At 42.4% G+C, this 18,045-nt stretch overlaps 1 protein-coding gene across 8 annotated transcripts in view; it reads right to left on the bottom strand.

Moving 5' to 3' along the window:
- Window positions 1-1,455: 1,455 nt before the first annotated feature.
- The window catches only part of ARHGAP32 (Rho GTPase activating protein 32), a 288,412-nt gene continuing 271,822 nt past the window's right edge, over window positions 1,456-18,045 (bottom strand). For all 8 annotated transcript variants that reach the window (XM_041770213.1, XM_041770212.1, XM_041770210.1 and 5 more), the window contains 5 exons: window positions 14,156-14,301; window positions 11,409-11,480; window positions 8,689-9,567; window positions 7,027-8,009; window positions 1,456-5,483 (listed from right to left, as the gene is read on the bottom strand). In XM_041770213.1, the coding sequence (XP_041626147.1) occupies window positions 3,231-5,483; window positions 7,027-8,009; window positions 8,689-9,567; window positions 11,409-11,480; window positions 14,156-14,301 (4,333 nt within the window). In that variant the 3' untranslated portion in view covers window positions 1,456-3,230. The remainder of the gene's footprint in view (window positions 5,484-7,026; window positions 8,010-8,688; window positions 9,568-11,408; window positions 11,481-14,155; window positions 14,302-18,045) is intronic.

Genomic DNA, 18,045 nt, shown 5'->3' with positions numbered 1-18,045 from the left:
TCTTTTCTGACATACTTTTGCTTTCATTATAATTTCCTTACACACATTGCTCAGATGATACTTTGCCAACATAATGAAGGATGATTGACAAACAAAGCGGGGAACAGATATATGGACCCTGCAGGCTCCTTTTATCACTCAAGGGGCAAATTTCCAATTTACATCGTATGCATCTATTGCTGCTTCAAATGTGGTTACCTACCCTTCTATCTCCATTCCCAATCTGACGGTCCCTCTTTACAGAGTCGTCTTAGAAGTTTTCAACCTGACCCTAACTTTTAAAAAATGCTTTGCCATTCTAAAAATGTGCAGGCCCTATTGGTGGGACCATCCTGGGGACTTGCGTCTTTAAAAGCAAACTGAATACATTAAAGCAATAAGGCTCAGATGAAATTAGTAAGAAAGTGGCACCTCTGGGGCTGTTAGCAAAGTCTCTGGCCAGACATCCAGGGAGTATTTGTTTCAATCAAACCAAACTGTGACATCAGAATTTTGCCAAAAAGATACAATCTGGAGACACAGCTATGAAAATACCAATAGAATTAATTATGGGTCTAATGCATAAGGCAGCTCCATTTCCTTGATCATAATGCTCCATGTCAGAATTTGAATTGTTAACTGTTTGCGAAGTCACACACTGTGTGAACTGTGCTGAGTTAGCCTGGCTCACAGTAACCTGCCACGAGGTTTCTACCCTACAGTATTAGAAAGGGAAAGATACAAAGTCCCTCAAAACAACTGAATCCAAAGTTAAGGCTGTCACTACGCACATTAAATGGATCAACTCTAGATTTTACCTAAAGCCGGTGTTTCACGATTATACCAGTAAATTTGAGTCGTTATTCTGTATTCAAAATATCCACCTGATATTTCTAAGCCCACAGGACATTAATAAAGTACTGGTTCTGAGGAATTAACCTCCGTCTTCATAAAAGAGACTTAGGTTCAGGAGTAAACAATGTGTGTGACAACAAATCCACAAATATTAAAATTAGACAGGACTCCTTCAGCCGCTTCCTTCTCGGATCCCAGTTCCTAACTCCATCTGTACCTCCTCGTCATACTGGCTCCTTCCTACGCTCCATGCTGCTGGTGAGAACTTACAGGGCTTGTGTGATCTCAGAGGGGCGATGGGTTACCTACATGACACAAAGATGGTTAAGGTTAAAAAAAAAAAAAAGTTAGTGCTGCATATTCACCAAAGATCAAACTCCTGTATATAGCACTTGATGTGTTTGTGTGAAGGATCCTATCAGGTTCCCTAACACTGTGATTCTATTCCCACTGGGTCTGCATATGTAATGTAGAGACATTTCCAGACCTTCCACAGGTCAGTATGTCAGGGCTGCTACCATGATCCTTATTGAATGAATTTCTCTGGGTAAATGAAAGAAAACCTTATAGAGTATTTCCACATATAAATAACTGTGTTCTTAAAACTTTATTTTTTTTTTCTAAATATAAACCCTTAAAATGCAATCACATGATTTTCTTTTAAATAATAATAAAAAAAAAAGAACTGGCATGAATCCTAATCTTTATACAATTTCACAGCAATAATAGCAGCATGAATTTAGCCTCTTAAAAGATTTCTTCCTTTGCTCTAAATAAAAGTTAATTCCAAGTCTTAAAAAGCCAGAGCAGCAATCATCCAGCAAATGGAATGAAATTCTCCTAGTGTCTTCTACAAACTGCGCTTTTAAAACATGTGAATGTATAAAACTCAAGTATTATTGAGAGTTATGGAATGCAATGACAATTTAAACGTGTTTGTAAATATAGGACTGCCTTGTGGATCTGGCGTGGATGTTGGGGGTGGGAGTGGGGGGCTGGTGCGGAGATGGAGTGGAGTCAGGCCAGACCGCTGTCGAACCGGGAATGTGACTTTCAAAAGGAAGTCCAGGGTATTCCACATGTTTAACATGCTCACGGAGTTTTAAGAACTATACCTGAAATGCTGGTGTAAAAATGGCAATTACAGTAAAATTGTGACCGCTCCAGTGCAGAGGGAGCAAACGGCACACGAATTCCTTAGGACGTCAACTGGTGAAATGGGGGCGGTGTGCTACGTGTAATTATTGCAGGGGCTTTCAGTTTGCTAGCCAGTAATTTCATAGCTACTTTAAGAGTTCCCAAGGAACTGGTACCTGTACTCAGGTACAGGTGTTCAGAAACACAAATTAACATGTAAATTTGTAATCATGATAAATTATGTGTATTTATCCAGTCAAGTCATGCTGGGGTTTGTTTTTCCCCCCAATGGAAAAAAAAAAAAGAAAAGAAAAGAAAAAGTTGCTTTAGGAGAACAAATGGCATGAAATGTTTTACTAGGATTGCAATTTATCAAATATCATTGGAAAAAAAAAAAACTGAAGGCAGGCAACACGTTAGAAGCACTGACAGGGTTTCATGGTGCTAATGAAGTTCACCGACTTCTGCCTAAGAAGTTTCTTTACTCCTGACTTTAGAATCCCTTCCCTTCTGCAGTTGACATCAGCCTGCCCACTGTACTGCAAGGGAGGACTCTGAGAAGTTAAGAACGTAAAGAACATGGTTCAGTCTGGGTCTAAATGGCCTGATATTTTATGATGACTCTTTATTAGATGCTTAAAGTCTTCAGTCCTTTATTTATTTATTTTTTAAAAAATTATGCTGTGCTAATTGTCTGACAGACTCATCTGAAGGATCAGGGTTCCTCCGTTCTAATTTAACACACGAGACCCTTCAAAGTCAGGGAGAATGAAGTGATAAAAACCGAGTGTCGACCTGGGCAAGCTGCATGGCTAGTGTGTCAGTAGGAATGCAATGGAAAATGCAAAAGCCTACCCAGAACTAGACATAAACCGCTCTGTGCTATATAGCAAATACTAAGAAGGACAAAGGTAAATTCAAATTCAGTTAAAGGCAGTCCTCAGGCTCTGACAAATTAGCCCCATATGGCAAGTATGGTCTGTGACAAATTTCTTCACTAGGTTTTCAACACAGTGCTTTACAATCATTCAGATCTTTTTTAATGACAAAAATCACAGTCTAGAGATGGAAGATGATAATGAAGCAGGGAAGGGGGGAAAAGATGGTGATTTTTCTTTTTTTCTTTTTTTTTTTTTTTAATGTGGTCAGGGGAGGGTGGATTGTAGCTTTTTTTTTTTCTTTTAATCTTTTTGGTTACTGAAAAAAATAGAACAGTCCACTGTCCAGCAGAGGCTGCTTCAACTCTATTGCTCCAGGGCTCATTCTGCATGGATCTGTGTTTCAGGGTGCTGCAAGGACAACTCTGTGGGCAGGAAGGCCCCCTGACCCAAAGCTGTAGCATATGTCCTGTTCTGCGGGTGGGGAAAGCCAGAGGGCATGTACGTCCCCATTGCTCCTCCTCCAAAGCCTCCTCGCTGGTGCTGGGGTGGGGAGTGGTAGCCCTCCAGGTTATCATACTGGGACACAACAGTCATACTGCTCTGGCGCTTGCCATGTGTCTGGTACTGGTACAGCGCACCGGGGTCCCTCTCCACGTTCTGGGTGTGATGGAGTTTCAGGCTATGACTCCTCTCTGGTTTCGGGGGTGGGACGACGGACTGGGTGAGATGTTCGTCCTCCTTGTAGCAGTCTCTGGAGTGTTTCTCTGGGGCGGGAGGTTGCCTGGCCCGAGGCCTCTCTAGCTCTTTGGAGAGCCTCACCTCTTTGTGGTTCAGTCTGAGAGACTCCTGCCCCGACGGAATGTATTTCCCTCCAGAGTTATGGTAGCTGACTGGCTCGGAAGCGTCTGGAATCCCTTTGGGCCCATAATCTAACTGGCCAGCTCCTTGGGGGTACGGTGGCCCATTTTTTGACTCACATAACTGCCTATGGCTTGCGTCCTGGTGTGCCCTGTGCTCAGGGAGGCTACAACCCATGTCGTGAGGCTTCCTGTTCCTGAGGCTGCTCTGCTTCTGAGGGAGGGTGGGTTTCTCTGACTGTCCGTTGCCATATCCTCCGTGGTGGTGGGCTCTATCGAACTCTGGCTCTGGATGCTTCCTATAGAAGCGGTCCTCTCCTTCGGGGCTGACGGCTTTGGTTGCGTGCCGCCCGTCCTTTCCCTCTGCCACCGAGAGAAGTCCAGTTTTCCCAGGATCGGATTTACTACGGAGGTGGATGACATAGATCCCACCCAGGTCATCCTGCACAGCCGGGCTCATGTTATCATACTGGGACATAACGGGCCCCTTCACCTTCTGCCGAGCGCGGCTCTCTCTCCGGATGGATTGCATGCGGTATTTCTCCATGTCCTCAAGATCCCACGAGGTGTAAGCGTGCTTTACATCAGCCGTTGGAGGCATGTTGACTACGTTGTGGTCATTACCAGAGAAATAGCCAGTCATGTTGGCCCGGGGGCGCGGGAGCAAACCGGCGTAACCGTACAGGTTCTTTCCTTGCAGCCTAGGGTTGTAGAAGGCAAAGTCGCGATTGGGTAGGCGGTGGAGGGGCCTCAGCTGCACTGTGCCATACGCATCCACGTCACACAGGGCTCCTTCTGGGCTGTAATAGGAACTAGAAGAACTCGAGTATGGGCTGTACCTGTAGTGGACCCGACCGTTCTCAAAGTAAGGCTGAAGCTGAGTGACGTGGTAATCTGAGCGGGCCTGGGAGGACTGATATGGCTTATACTGGTACAGGGGTCGTGGGCAGTAGGCCGGTTCATCATCCGGGGGAACTTCTGTCCGTGAAATGGGAACGGAGCGAATCATGGAAGATGGAGGGGCATGGAGAGACTGCACCCTCCGGATGGTAGGGTATGAGGGAATGTCTTCAGGGTAACAACTACTCCGAAGCGTGGAGCCCAGGGAAGACACGTACTCCACTCGGCTGCACGGCTTGGGGTGATGTCCGGACGCGTTCCGTCCTGGGGCCACGTATGTGTTATAACGAGGGCCCATGGAGGCTGGCGGCTCTGATCGGGAACCATACACCTGGTGCTGCTCCAACTTATTATGATGTGGAGGTACGCTCTGGGGACGGTACTGGCAGTTTGGAGTCATACTGAAATGCAAACAGTTTTCTGGAATGAAGGGTTCGGTGGTGACGTCAGGCCTCGCAAAGGTGGAGTAGGTCGTTTTCTGAGAAGCATGCTTGGGCTGTGGGACAGGGAGTGGTAGAGGGAGAACATCGTCCACGGAAGCTGAGGACGCGGTGACAAAGGGGTGGTAACTGGAAGTGCTGGGAGCATCTGCGCTGCTGGAGTGTACGGCGGTGGCAATTTTACTCTCCATTGTCCTGGTGGGGGGAGCTGGTGCAGGAAAGCCACAGGAAGGGTACACGGGGACAGACTCAGCGCGCAGGTGCAGCGGTGGGGCCCGGGCACCTTCCCGCAACTTTTCGGGAAGGCTTGGCTGCACGGCAGGAGCAGAGGCGGGACACTGAGCAGCTGTGCTGCCATCGCTGACAAGGGCAGGTGCGGGGTCATCCCTGGCTCTGGGTTCAAGTGGTCTCTCCGGAGCTGGAACTACCTGAACCTGTGGAAAGATGATCATATTATGAGCTTGCTGTTTATGCTCCCCTCTGTGGGATCTGTAGCCCACAAGTGTGGGATCTTCAATCTGTAACCCACAAGTGGAGGCTATTTGGGTAGCAGCTTGAAACTTCCCAAGCCACGTGGTGGCCCTGGACAAGACAGGAGGCCAGTCTGTCCTCACCGCCAGGAAAAGGTCTGTGCTACCACCGGGTATAACAGCCATTACCATCTTTGGAAAAGAGTTTTAATTCATGATAAGCTTTAAACATGAGACGAGGTTGCCCTAACATTATCTCAACGTGCAGACCAAAACAGAGGTTTAAGGTATAGTCATGCTTAAAACCATATACCGGGTCTACCTGTCTAGCTCGGTCTCAACACCAAGAACATTTTGTTAAACAAGGAGAGTTGATTCTAGCTAGACAGTTTTGTGAAGTGGCTCACGGCTATACGTCGTGAGCAGTGTAAGCACCTCCCACCAATCTAGGGAAGGGTAATGAGGTGACTTGTCTGATGTGCCATTCAAATTAATCGGCTTCGGTCTCTCCCCACCTTCTACTCCACCCTGGTCTGTAGCAACTGAAGTCAAACATAATCCTCACTGCAATGCTGCAAATATGCTATCCTTGAGAAACAGTTGCTAGAAATAGCATCATCCTCCACTAAAGCCGACATACTGAAGTCCCTTCAGTTCGAGGTGACCACAAAGCATGTGGGGCACTTTTCTAAAGCATGAGAAAGTCAGAAAGACATTCTCAGCATTCTACATACAATATTCTCTCCTCTAACCAGATGCTTGACTACAGAACGACCTGCTGGTTTATGTTAAGAAAATGACAAAAAAGACCTAAAACACTGTCATCTCTTACATTTCTAAAAAGTCTACAAGGAGATCCCTGGGTGGCTCAGTGGTTTTGCGTCTGCCTTCGGCCCAGGGCGTGATCCTGGAGTGCCGGGATCGAGCCCCACATTGGGCTCCCTGCTTGGAGCCTGCTTCTCACTCTGCCTGTGTCTCTGCTTCTCTCTCTCTCTCTCTCTCTGTCTCTCATGAATAAATAAATAAAATCTTTAAAAAAAAAAAAAAGTCTACAAGGCAAAAGTCTTTATTCTCAAGAACAAAGCACATTCATTGAGTAGATGTGAATCACTGGCGCAGGGTGGGTTAAATGACCTGCCCAAAGCCACGATGAGTCAGTGACAGAGGGGGGTGGGGCAACCTGCAGCCCTGACACCTGAAGCCTAATCTGATTGACTTGATCATGATCTCTTTGCTGTGAATAAACTACCTAGATGCAGGTATAGGTTAGGAAGAAGCAGGTATAGTTAACCTAGAGTCCCTGAGTAACTGGGACTCTCTTAGAGAAAAACTGGCGTCAAGGTAAAGGCAGGGTCCAACCTCAGACAGGAAATGTTTCATGGAAACCTGCCTCAGGACTCAACAGAAATGGCCTGTGTGACTCAAAAGTGACAGCACACCATGCTGAAAAGTGACATACCTTCAGAAAATAGTCTATTTCATCTCCCTGACTCCCTACCCTCCTTACCTTGTGGGAATTACTCAGTCCTACACTGGCTGCTGCTTGCACCTGCCCCAGGCCCGACAGCTGCTCTGCCGGCCTCTGGGAAGGAGGCGGGGGAAGGGGACGGTTAGTTCTCGGAGCGCGCTGGAGGGTGGCAACAGCGAACTCGGCGGCGGGGCCTTGTTCAACCACCGCATCCCAGTTGGTCTCCCTGGTGCTGATTTCAGCTGTTGCTGGAGCAGTTGTCATGTAAGCCACGGTGGCTGTGCTGGCATTCTCTTCAGGGGACCCAGAAGGAGGGTAGATTTTGTCCCGAGGCAAACCAGAAGGTGTGGGAGATTTGTCTGCAAGTTCTGACGGGTGATGGGGCTTATCCACGCATGCACCAAGGTAAGAAGGAGGCTGATCTCCGCTGTAGAAATGAAGCTGAGACTGGTCCTGATCCAGAAAGGAGACAGTTGGCATACTGGTCTTCCCAGATTGGGCTTCAGGGAAACTTAGGTGATCATCAGACTTGGAGTCTGTTAAGGGAACTGAAGTGATTCTGGCCTTTTCTGGGTCCCCAGATAAATAGGTCCGATGTGGATGATTCCCTGGGAAGTCAACCTGGTGCAGCTGTTCCCCAGATTCAGTCGCACTGGCATGAGTGTGGTTCCCAATGGTGGCTGTATCTGGTGTGGGCTGGTCACAGTTCCCCGATACACTGCTCTGGAGGTGGAACTCCTCTGCTGGCCTATCAGTTTGGAAATAGGCTTTATCTAGAGTAACGCTAGAGTAGGAGCTAGGCAGGTGATCTTCCGGTGCAGCTACTGCTAGGTCTCCATAGTTTGTATAAGCAGCCTGAGAAGTCCCTGGTCTCTTCAGTGACTGAGTTGAGGCTTGCTGTGCAGACTCAGCTAATGCCAGCGCCAACAGGCGGGCAACATTTTTCGGAGGCGGTGGTGGTGGGATAAGAGAGACTGAACTGACAGGAACGGACTCCTGAGGGGGGTCATGGGAAACTGCTCCTGGTGGGAAATTGGGAAAAAAAATGAGAGTGAAAAGGTAGCTTGTGTTATCCTATACGGAAAGCCAAACACGCCCCATGTGATCACTAAAAAAACAGGTGCCTTCCATATCTCAAAATGGCAATCCATGATCTTCTATCCCACATGCAAATGCTGGAGAAAACACATCTGGTTCAGAAGGAAAACTAAAACAAAGTGTTTAAAGATTGCAATCTCCTCTTGAATTGCTACAGAGATGGGGGGGAAGCAGGTCCCTCATCTGGCTCAGAAAAGACTGCTTAGATAACAAGATTCAAGTGCCTGCAGATTGTTATTAAGGATAGTTTTTACATTTGATGGAGTAGGCTGGCTGGTTTACTTGTAAGGCTATAATACAGGTACTTTTATTAGAAAACAGAATCAAGAGCTACGAAGTTGTGCAAAAATTATCCATGAATTCTGACTGTCGAAAGACAAAAGGGGACTTTATGAAGGTCTGAAGCAGGACCACTGGCCCTTTGGGGGATTTTTCTTTGATTTTAACTTAGGGCTTTGAGCCATCACAGCACCACCCAGAAAAACATTCTCTTTGATAAAAGGCTAGCTGTGGAGTAAATTTCTCTCTTAAAAGGCACAGATGGCACATAGAATTGAAGATCCCTCTTAGCTTAAGGAAAGAATGGAGGAAAACAAATGGTACCTGTCTGAGTCTGTCCAGAAGGTACAGCCTTACTCTGACTGCTCGAGACGACCTGCTCCTCTTTCCCTGGCGATTCTACTTCTGCAGCAGCCCCCTGGTCTAGGGGCTGGGCTTCAGACTCACATCCTTCTTGGGCCTCTCTCTCACTTGTTTTCATCTTTACTACCTGGGTGGGGGATCTATTTACGACATCACTGTCTTCAGCACTTTTGTTCCAGGTTGGAGAAGATGCATTTGGAGTTGTTGTATTTGACACTGTCCCCATGACTTCCGATACCCGAGTAGGAAGAGTCACTGAAATTGGCTCAGATATATTCATAGAAGGTGATTTGCTTAACTTCCGTCCAATCTTTGGAGAGAAAGCATAGACGACCTTTTCAGTGAATGAGGATGGCTTCGATGATTTTTCTTCGGTTGGACTCAAGTCTAAGGTAAAGAATGGACTCAGTTTCTCCTGAAGAGGAGAGACAGCTTCAGAACTTGCAGTGCTTCCTGGAGTCTGAGACTGGCTACCACCTGCTTCTGTATCCTTTTTGTTGGCACTCGGTTTCTCCTGGGAGTATCCTAAGGAGTCAAAAAAGGAAGCCCCACTCTCCAGACACTCTGATTCAGGCTTAGGGGGGCTGCACTGAAAGGACATGGGATCGAAATCCAGGCTGGCGACGCCAATGTCTGGCGGGCTCAAGTCAACATCCTCAGCTGTGTGGGGAGACATAAGAGCTGGAATATGGAGCAGCCCTACTTCCTCCTCACTCTCATTGTCATGGGGCAGATTATCATAGGAATTACAGCGGTTCCCCAGCATTTCTCCATTAAAAGAGGCACTCAGTGCATCACTGCTAGATCTGGGTCTTCTGGGTCGAAACAGCTTGGAATCACCTGGTAAAAACGGATAACAACATCAAAGTATGAATGTACAGGATACACAATACACAACACTGTGAAAGCCTTAGTACAGTAGTGATGCACTATAATAGGGTGAAAATGTTACTTCTCATTTTCTTCCCAGAAACTGTCTCTGGGCCTACAGAGGGAACTCCCGAACCAAATGTTGAATAACAAAAACATCTGATTGTCATTAGGTGAAGAATGAAGGACTCAGAACTCTTAGATTTTACTAGTCCAACACTGACTCTTATTGTGACTTTGGGCAAGATTTCATTTCTTTTTGTTTTATCACTGATCTCACATATGGTTTCTAAGATAGAATTAACCACCTTAAATAGAACTTTGGATATACCACAGCAAAAGGGTTTTGTTTTGTTTTTGGTTTTGGTGGGGAAAAATCCTCATTAACACTCAATTTCTAAAAAGCAAACATGTCAACTAAAAAAATCTCCACAATCCCATAAAGTATATATACTCGTACTTAGAACAGGATTCTTTTCAGATACTTAAACAAAGATAATTTCTTTTTTTCCTTAATATGAATAGGCTTTAACTCTCTCAGGCAGAGTCCTTCAAGAGTAGACTGTTACACTATTTTATGATATTGCTACACATCTAACTGGTAACAGAAATCCTCAAGCTTATATCTCTATTCCAACAATTAGAATCATCATGGTGAAAATGTGCTATAAAAAGGGCAGAAACTGCCTTAACATAAATATGTATATTCACCAATGTGTTGACCACCTATACAATTAATCTTCACTAAAATATTATTTTCTGCTTAATAGTGTCATCTACCTAGCTTGCTTCATTATATCTGTGAACCATTCTCTTAACCACAGTGAAGTGGAAAATCTTGGAAAACCCCTAAGATGTCAGACACTCAACTAAAGGGATGTGTGAGGATTTCTTGAAATAAGCAGAGCCATTAGTCAGTGAGGATCTGGAAGTTACAAGAGTTATTAATAAATGGAGATAAGAAGTTTGACCAGGAAGATGGCACCCCAGGATACCTCAAAAACGATCCCAATACCAACAGATCAAGAATAGCCCATAAAAATCGATGTAGCTCCTGATTATTTTTGGAGAAAGGGCCTTCTTTACAATCCTGCTGCATAAGCCAAACATGAAGTAAAGGATGTCCTATTTGCTATTACATGGTTCTGTCAAAAAAAGTTTGATCTCCTTCCAACTGAAGTAATCCTCTGTTCATTCTAAAAATTAGTACATGATTGCAACCGTAACCTGACTTTTGCTAAGTAGGGCCTAAAAAAATTTATTTTCCTAATTTTTGTCAAGTTGCAATGAAACCTTTGTGTATTCTTTACTAAAATTTTGGATTCTATTTTAAATGGATTCACTTCTAAGTTTTCTCCTTGTATGGAGGATCATACTTTCAGATAATGAGGACCACCAATAATCAATTTGATCTATGAAATTTAATGTCAGGTTAAGCCATTTACAAGACAAAAGACTGCCAGTCTGAATATCAAAATTGCTTAATTTTATACCTTTGAAATTGTGCTTTCATGAAATCTAAAGACAGAAGTACTAATAACATCATTTTCCACTGGGCATTAATAAATGGGTAACTTCAAAACATTTCACTGATTTTTATGTGAATACAACTGAAATGCAATCATGTCAACTGTGAAGAAATCAGGGACTGGTACCATCTGAAGACATCAGTGGACGATACTAAATAGATATGAGTATTCTTTGGAAATGGCAGTCTTATCACCTATTTAGTAAACATATATTTATTAAATATATTCAATTGTGCTCTTTTATGAAATATAGAATAAAATGGTTGACGCTTTTAGTCTTACCGTCGACTGCATGGAGAGAAGTAAGAGATTCTTCACTTTTAGCTGAACGGAGGGTTCCTTCGGCCCTGCCACCTGAGGAATCAAAGCCAAACAGTGTGAAGTTTTGTTCACTGCTACATATGTACAGAAAAGGAACAGTGTTTTTTCTACACATATTTAAACTTCCAAGAGTGATTAGCTGTACATTTTGACAATCATATACAATTTAAGCATCCTGTTATATAAGGTGCTGTATTGTTTTCAAATGGTTTCCTACGTGAAAAATCTCTTTTCTAAAGGATTATGAACTTGAGAATCGAGGTGAATTTTAAAATGTCTTCCTTTTTTATTCTAGCGTGATGGCTTTTTTATTCCAGCACGATGGCTTAGAAATGATATGATACTAGATTTAGAGTGAGCCCTAAGGCCACTCACTGGTGTCCTTTTCAGCAGAGAGGACACAGAGAGATGGAGGAGAAAGCCAGGTAAAGACAAAAGCAGAGATTGGGGTGATGCCACCACAAGCCAAGGAATGCCAGGAGCTAGAAGAGGCAAGGAAGGATTCTTCCCTGAATCCTTTGGAGGGAAGGTGGCCTTCCTGACATCCAGGTTTCAGACTTTTACCCTACAGAACAATGAGGAAATATATTTCTGTTGTTTCAAGTCACCCAATTGTGCAGTCTGTTATGGGAGTCCTAGGAAACTAACATGGTGCCTTGATTATGTGTGTTGTTGGGTCTTATTTGTTAAATATCATCCTCATTTGCCTCTCGGTAGTGCTTAACACTAGTGGTGCTTTCCATTTAAACCCCACAACTGTTATTTCTGGTAACAGTGCTCATCCCTTTTGTTCTTTGCCTACCGTTTTAATTATTTCTTCTTACTCTCTCTTCATGACAACTCCTTTCCAGTCTTTTAAACTCTGCTTCTCTCTGGATTCAGTTCCCAACCTGCTTCTCTCACTTACCAGGCTCTCCCATTAACTCTGTCTCTAGAGTTTTCACCCTTGAGTGTTTGCTGATGACTTCCAAATCTGTATTTCTAGTGACATTAAACCCCTTTACTGAGTTCCTGACCCATGCCACTAATCACCTCTTGGGGAATGTACAACTCACTATGTCTAAAATGAACACATCACTCTTCTTCCTGAAACTGCTACTCCCTACATGAATAATGGCACTGCCATCTCCCTAATCATTTAATTAGAACCTGAAAATTATCTTTGCTCTTTTTTTTTCTCATCCTTCACAATCATCTGGTCACCCAGCCTTGTAGACTCTGTTTCCCAAATATCTCTCAAATCTTTTTTTTTTTAAATTTTTTTAAATTTTTATTTATTTATGATAGTCACACACAGAGAGAGAGAGAGGCAGAGACACAGGCAGAGGGAGAAGCAGGCTCCATGCACTGGGAGCCCGACGTGGGACTCGATCCCGGGTCTCCAGGATCGGGCCCTGGGCCAAAGGCAGGCGCCAAACCGCTGTGCCACCCAGGGATCCCTATCTCTCAAATCTATTTCCCACTTCTACTGCTCATCTCAGACATTCACTGTTTCTTGGCTGTACACCTGTAACTGTCTCCTAGTTACTGATCAGTCTTCAGGCTTAGTCACTACCCATATATTCACTGTACTGCTGCTGAAGTCATCTCTCTAGACCCTAAACATGACCATGTTACATATTAAAGCCAGGAGATAAAGGAATGCAGGGCAAAACCAAAACTCTGGCAAGCACACAAGGCCCGATGACCTAAACCTCTTCTTGAATCATGATATACCTAGCCAAGTTCCCTGCTTCACACATGAGCACACTTTTTGCTCCCATTTCCTGAAACACCCTTCTCAGTCCCTTACTGATTATGTGAATCCCTACTTATCTTTTAAAACCCAAGTCAAAGAGTAGATTTCTGACCACTAGCCCTTTTCCCCATAGGAACTGACAAATCCTACCATAAATGTCTCACACAAATATCTCTTTCAATTGCTATGATTCTGCATGTAGTTTACCTTCTTATACATATGATTTCCTGAGTAAGTCTCTGAAGGCAGGGGCAGTATCTTAAGTTTTTTTTCTAAATGACAGGTTGTTATTAAGATATCTAGCACATGCTTAGTATATGACTACAAACTGAATGAATGATGAATTAAATAAACTGAACATTATATTTCTAACATTCAAGCACTATTATGCCTCCTATATTCAGATGCTGTTAATATACATAGACTGTGATTTTAAAACTATTTTTTAAGAGTAGTATTTGCAACAACAGTAATAGATTTATTTGATCCAATAAGATATTCTCATCAATGAGTCACCCAGTAAAAGACAGATTCCTTGGTTGTAAGAGTTATAAACTTAAAAGGCACATTGAAACATGGTTTTGTCACATTTTAAATCTGTAAAAATACAGATTAAATAAATTTAAACACCACAGCAGTTATTTTTTATTAACAATATACAAACTACGTTATGAATATGTTATAAATACTAACCACATTCACACTATTGTTAATCTATATAGTTTCCACAAGAAACTGGATAACTCTACATATTTATGTATGGGTTTGGATATAAAAAATTGGTAAAAGGAGACAATTCACATATAGCACCACAGCTGTGAACACACTGTGTTGAAGCACACCATCACAATATACTGGGCACATAGACGGGGCATAACAAGAGCCAGCACAACAGGATGAGGAGTGTGGAATGGCCATGCCATCTGTTTCTCCTGGTAGCAGAGCACAGGAGAAGCAAGAAAGCACCAACCTTTAAGAGCCATGGCTTTCATCTCGGAAGGCTCACTCTCGTTCCGCTGCAACTTCCGCTTAGAGACAGATGACGATTTCCCCAAGTTGAAAAAGGAACGCCAACTGCCCACAGGAGATTTTTTCATTTTATTTTGAGGCCTCCTCCTATGAGAGAGAGAGTAATCTGTATTAAGATATCCAAGGGGCTGTCTTTACTTATTGGAAATGAACAAATGATGTAAAGAACCAAACAGCCTAGAGAGGCAAAGCTGAAATAGTACCTGTGTATACACACATCCACTGTATATGTGCACATTTGCGGCACGTATATCCACTGCACATGTATATATATGCAGCACACATATCCAGTGTCTATGTGCACACATGTAGCCCATATATCCACTGTACATGTGCATATACGCAGCACACATATCTGTATATGCGCACATATGTAGCATGTAAGTTTGCTGTATGCCATGTATGTAATGCATCACTGTATGGCATATGTGTAGCACATACATCTACTGTATATGTCATGTGTGTAGCACACATCCCTGTACATGCCACGTGTGTAGCACAGATCCACTGTATATGTGCATATATGTAGCATGCACATATACACGTGTGTGTATATATACAGCACACTCTACACTGCATAGCTAAACTGTATAGCTAAAGCATGACATGGAAATAAAATGTATAGATTTTAATAACTAGTCACAAAGATAATTTTTATACAGATTTTTATATTTAGATCTAACCTCATAGTGAAATAAGTAATAAGAAATATGTGAAAGTAGGAATTATTAAAACTACAAAAATAAAAGAGTTAAAGAAAATGATTTCATGTGTGAGTAAACAGAATTAAACCAAAAAGGGAAAAAAGTATTACAAATAATAATGAACATAAATTGAACACCAGGCACTATGCTGCCTTATATGTAGTAGCTCATTTAAAATAAAAATAACCATATGAGGTAGGTATTATTATTCTCATTTTATAGCTGAGAAAATGATCACATCAAGTTTAAGTAACTTTCTTAACATTATAAAACTAGTAAATGATGGAGTTACCGTTGGAACCTAGGTATGTCCATATCCCAATATCTACTCTCTTGACTGCTACTCTATAAAGAAATTTTTGAAGAAATCATGGAAATGCTGGTAGGCATCATTTTTCTTACCCTCCTTCAACTTAGGTGGCCCAACATTGACAGGGGCCAGTTCTAATACTATCCACCTGCCCTGTTAGCACCATTTGTTGGTGTTCTCTTCAAACCAGCCCCATCCAACCCACCTATACTTCTAAGTGCTCCTCCTTCTAAGTGCTCCTCTGTGCCACACCTCACAGGCACAGCCTCGGTTAGGAGGGAGCCCGCCCTGCCCAACAGCATACCAGCAGCAGTTGCAGTGAGGCACTAGCAATCCTGCAGCAGCTACAGCCAGGCCTCTCAGACCACTGCATGGAAATCCAGCTGTGCCCACCAGCGTGCCCACCAGTGGTCAAGGCTGGTCACTGCAGGCAAGCTGGACGGAGAGCCATACCCACCCACCCAGCACACCCACAGCAGTCCCAGCCCAGTTACAACAGGAGATCACTCACAGCCCACGTAGGGAACACCCCAGGAGCGCCTGGTTCTGGTGATCAGGAGGGACTGTGCTACTGGGCCCCACAAGACACCTTCTTCTAATAAAGCCATCACTTTGAGACTGGGAGACATAGCTGACTACCTAATACACAGAAAGAAAAATGAGGAGACGGAGGAATATATTCCAAATCCGATAACAGGACAAAGCCTCAGAAGAAGAACAGAGATAACCAATCTGCCTAATAAGCAGTTCAAAGATGGTCAAAGATGCTCACTGAACTTTGAAGGAGAATGGATGGACTCAGTGAGAACTTCAACAAAGAGATAAAAAAAAAAAACAGAGCTAAAAAACAGAGTAACTGAAATGAGAAATACACTAGAAGGAATCAATAGCAGATCAGAGGAGGCAGAAGGATGCATCAGCAATCTGGAAGACAGGGAAGTAGAAAGCACCCAAGCTGAAAAGAAAAAAGAAAAAAAGAATTTAAAAAAGTGATGGTCGGGAACTGGACCTCTTGAAAACATCAAGCGTACGAACATTTGTGTTATGGGCGTCCCAAAAGGAGAAAGGGGTGGAGGCAAAAAACTTATCTGAAGAAATAATAGCTGAACACTTCCCTAACCCAGGCAATAAAACAGACATACACGCGGTCCAGGAAGCACAAAAAGACCCCAAAAGATGAGCCCAAGGTGGTCCACACCAAGACTAACTACAATGTGAAAAACTAAAAATAAGGAGAGAATCTTAAAAGCAGCAGGAGAAAAATAAATAGTTACATAGCAGGGAAACTCCATAAGGCTATCGGCTGATTTTTTAGCAGATGCTTTTCAGGCCAGAAAGAAGTGAAATGACATATTCAATGTGCTGAAGGGGAAAAAAAAATCTACAATCAAGAATATTCTACCTAGCAAGGCTATAATTCAGAATTGAAGGAGAGATAAAGAGTTTCCTAGACAAACAAAAGTTAAAAGAGTTCATCACAAAACCTACCACATAAGAAATGATAAAGGGACTTTTTTGAGTAGAGAAAAAAGACCATAACTAAAACAGAAATTATTAAAGGAAAAAAATTTCTCAAGTAAAAACAAACATAAAGATCAATCATTTATAAGGCTAGTATGAAGGTTAAAGGAAAAAAGTAAAATCAACTAACCTAAAAAAATTAAAGGACTTACAAAAAGATGTAAAATATGATGTCATATACATAAAATATAGAGGAGAGAGTAAAAAGGCAGTGCTTTTAGAATATGTTTGAATCTAAGTAACCATCAACTCCATATAAACTGCTATATACATAGGGTATTTTACAGAACCTAATAACGACTACAAACCAAAATCCTTATAATAGCACACACAAAGAAAAGAGAAAAGAATCCAAGCATAACATTAAAGAAAGTCATTAAACCAAAGGAAAAGAGCAAGAGAACAACAAAGAAACAGAGCACTACAAAAATAATCAGGAAACAATGAACAAAATGGCAGTAAGTACATGCCTACCAATATCTGCTTTAAATGTAAACACACTAAATCCTCCATTCAAAAGACACAGGGTGATTGAATGGATAAAAAAACAGGACCTACAAGACAGTCATTTCACATGTAAGACACATACAGACTAAAAGTGAAAAAATGGAAAAAGAGATCCTATGCAAACTGAAGCAAAAAAAAAAAGTTTGGGTAGCAACCCCTACATCAGACAAAACAAAATTTAAAGCAAAGATGGGATGAACACTGGGTGTTATACTATATGTTGGCAAATTGAACTTCAATAAAAAAATTTAAAAATACTCAAAGACTATATAATAAGAGACAAAGAGGACGTTATGTAATAATAAAGGAACCAACCCAACTAGATGCTATAACAATTGTTGAATATTTATGCAACCAATACAGGAATACCTATAAGCAAATATGAACAAATATAAAGGGAGAAATTGACAGTAATACAATAGTAAGGGACTTTTAACACTCCACTTACATTAATGAATAGATCTTTGATCACAAAAACAAAAAATACCTATCCTTCTCAAACTATTGCAAAAATAAATGAGGAAGGAATGTTTCCAAATCTATTCTACAAGGCCAGCATTACCATGATCCTAAAACCAGATAAAGACACTACAAAAAAAGAAAATTATAGATCAATATCCCTGATGATCATGGACATAAAAATCCTCAATAAAGTATTAGCAAATTGAGTTTATTAACACATTAAAAGGATCATTCACCAAGGTCAAGTGAGATTTATTTCAGCGATGGGAGGATTGTTCAATATCTGCAAATCAATCAACATGCTACACCACATTGACAAAATGAAGA

Source organism: Vulpes lagopus, chromosome 10, assembly GCF_018345385.1.
Source record: "Vulpes lagopus strain Blue_001 chromosome 10, ASM1834538v1, whole genome shotgun sequence".
Classification (NCBI taxonomy): Eukaryota; Metazoa; Chordata; class Mammalia; order Carnivora; family Canidae; genus Vulpes; species Vulpes lagopus.
This window is presented reverse-complemented; position numbering and strand designations above follow the sequence as displayed.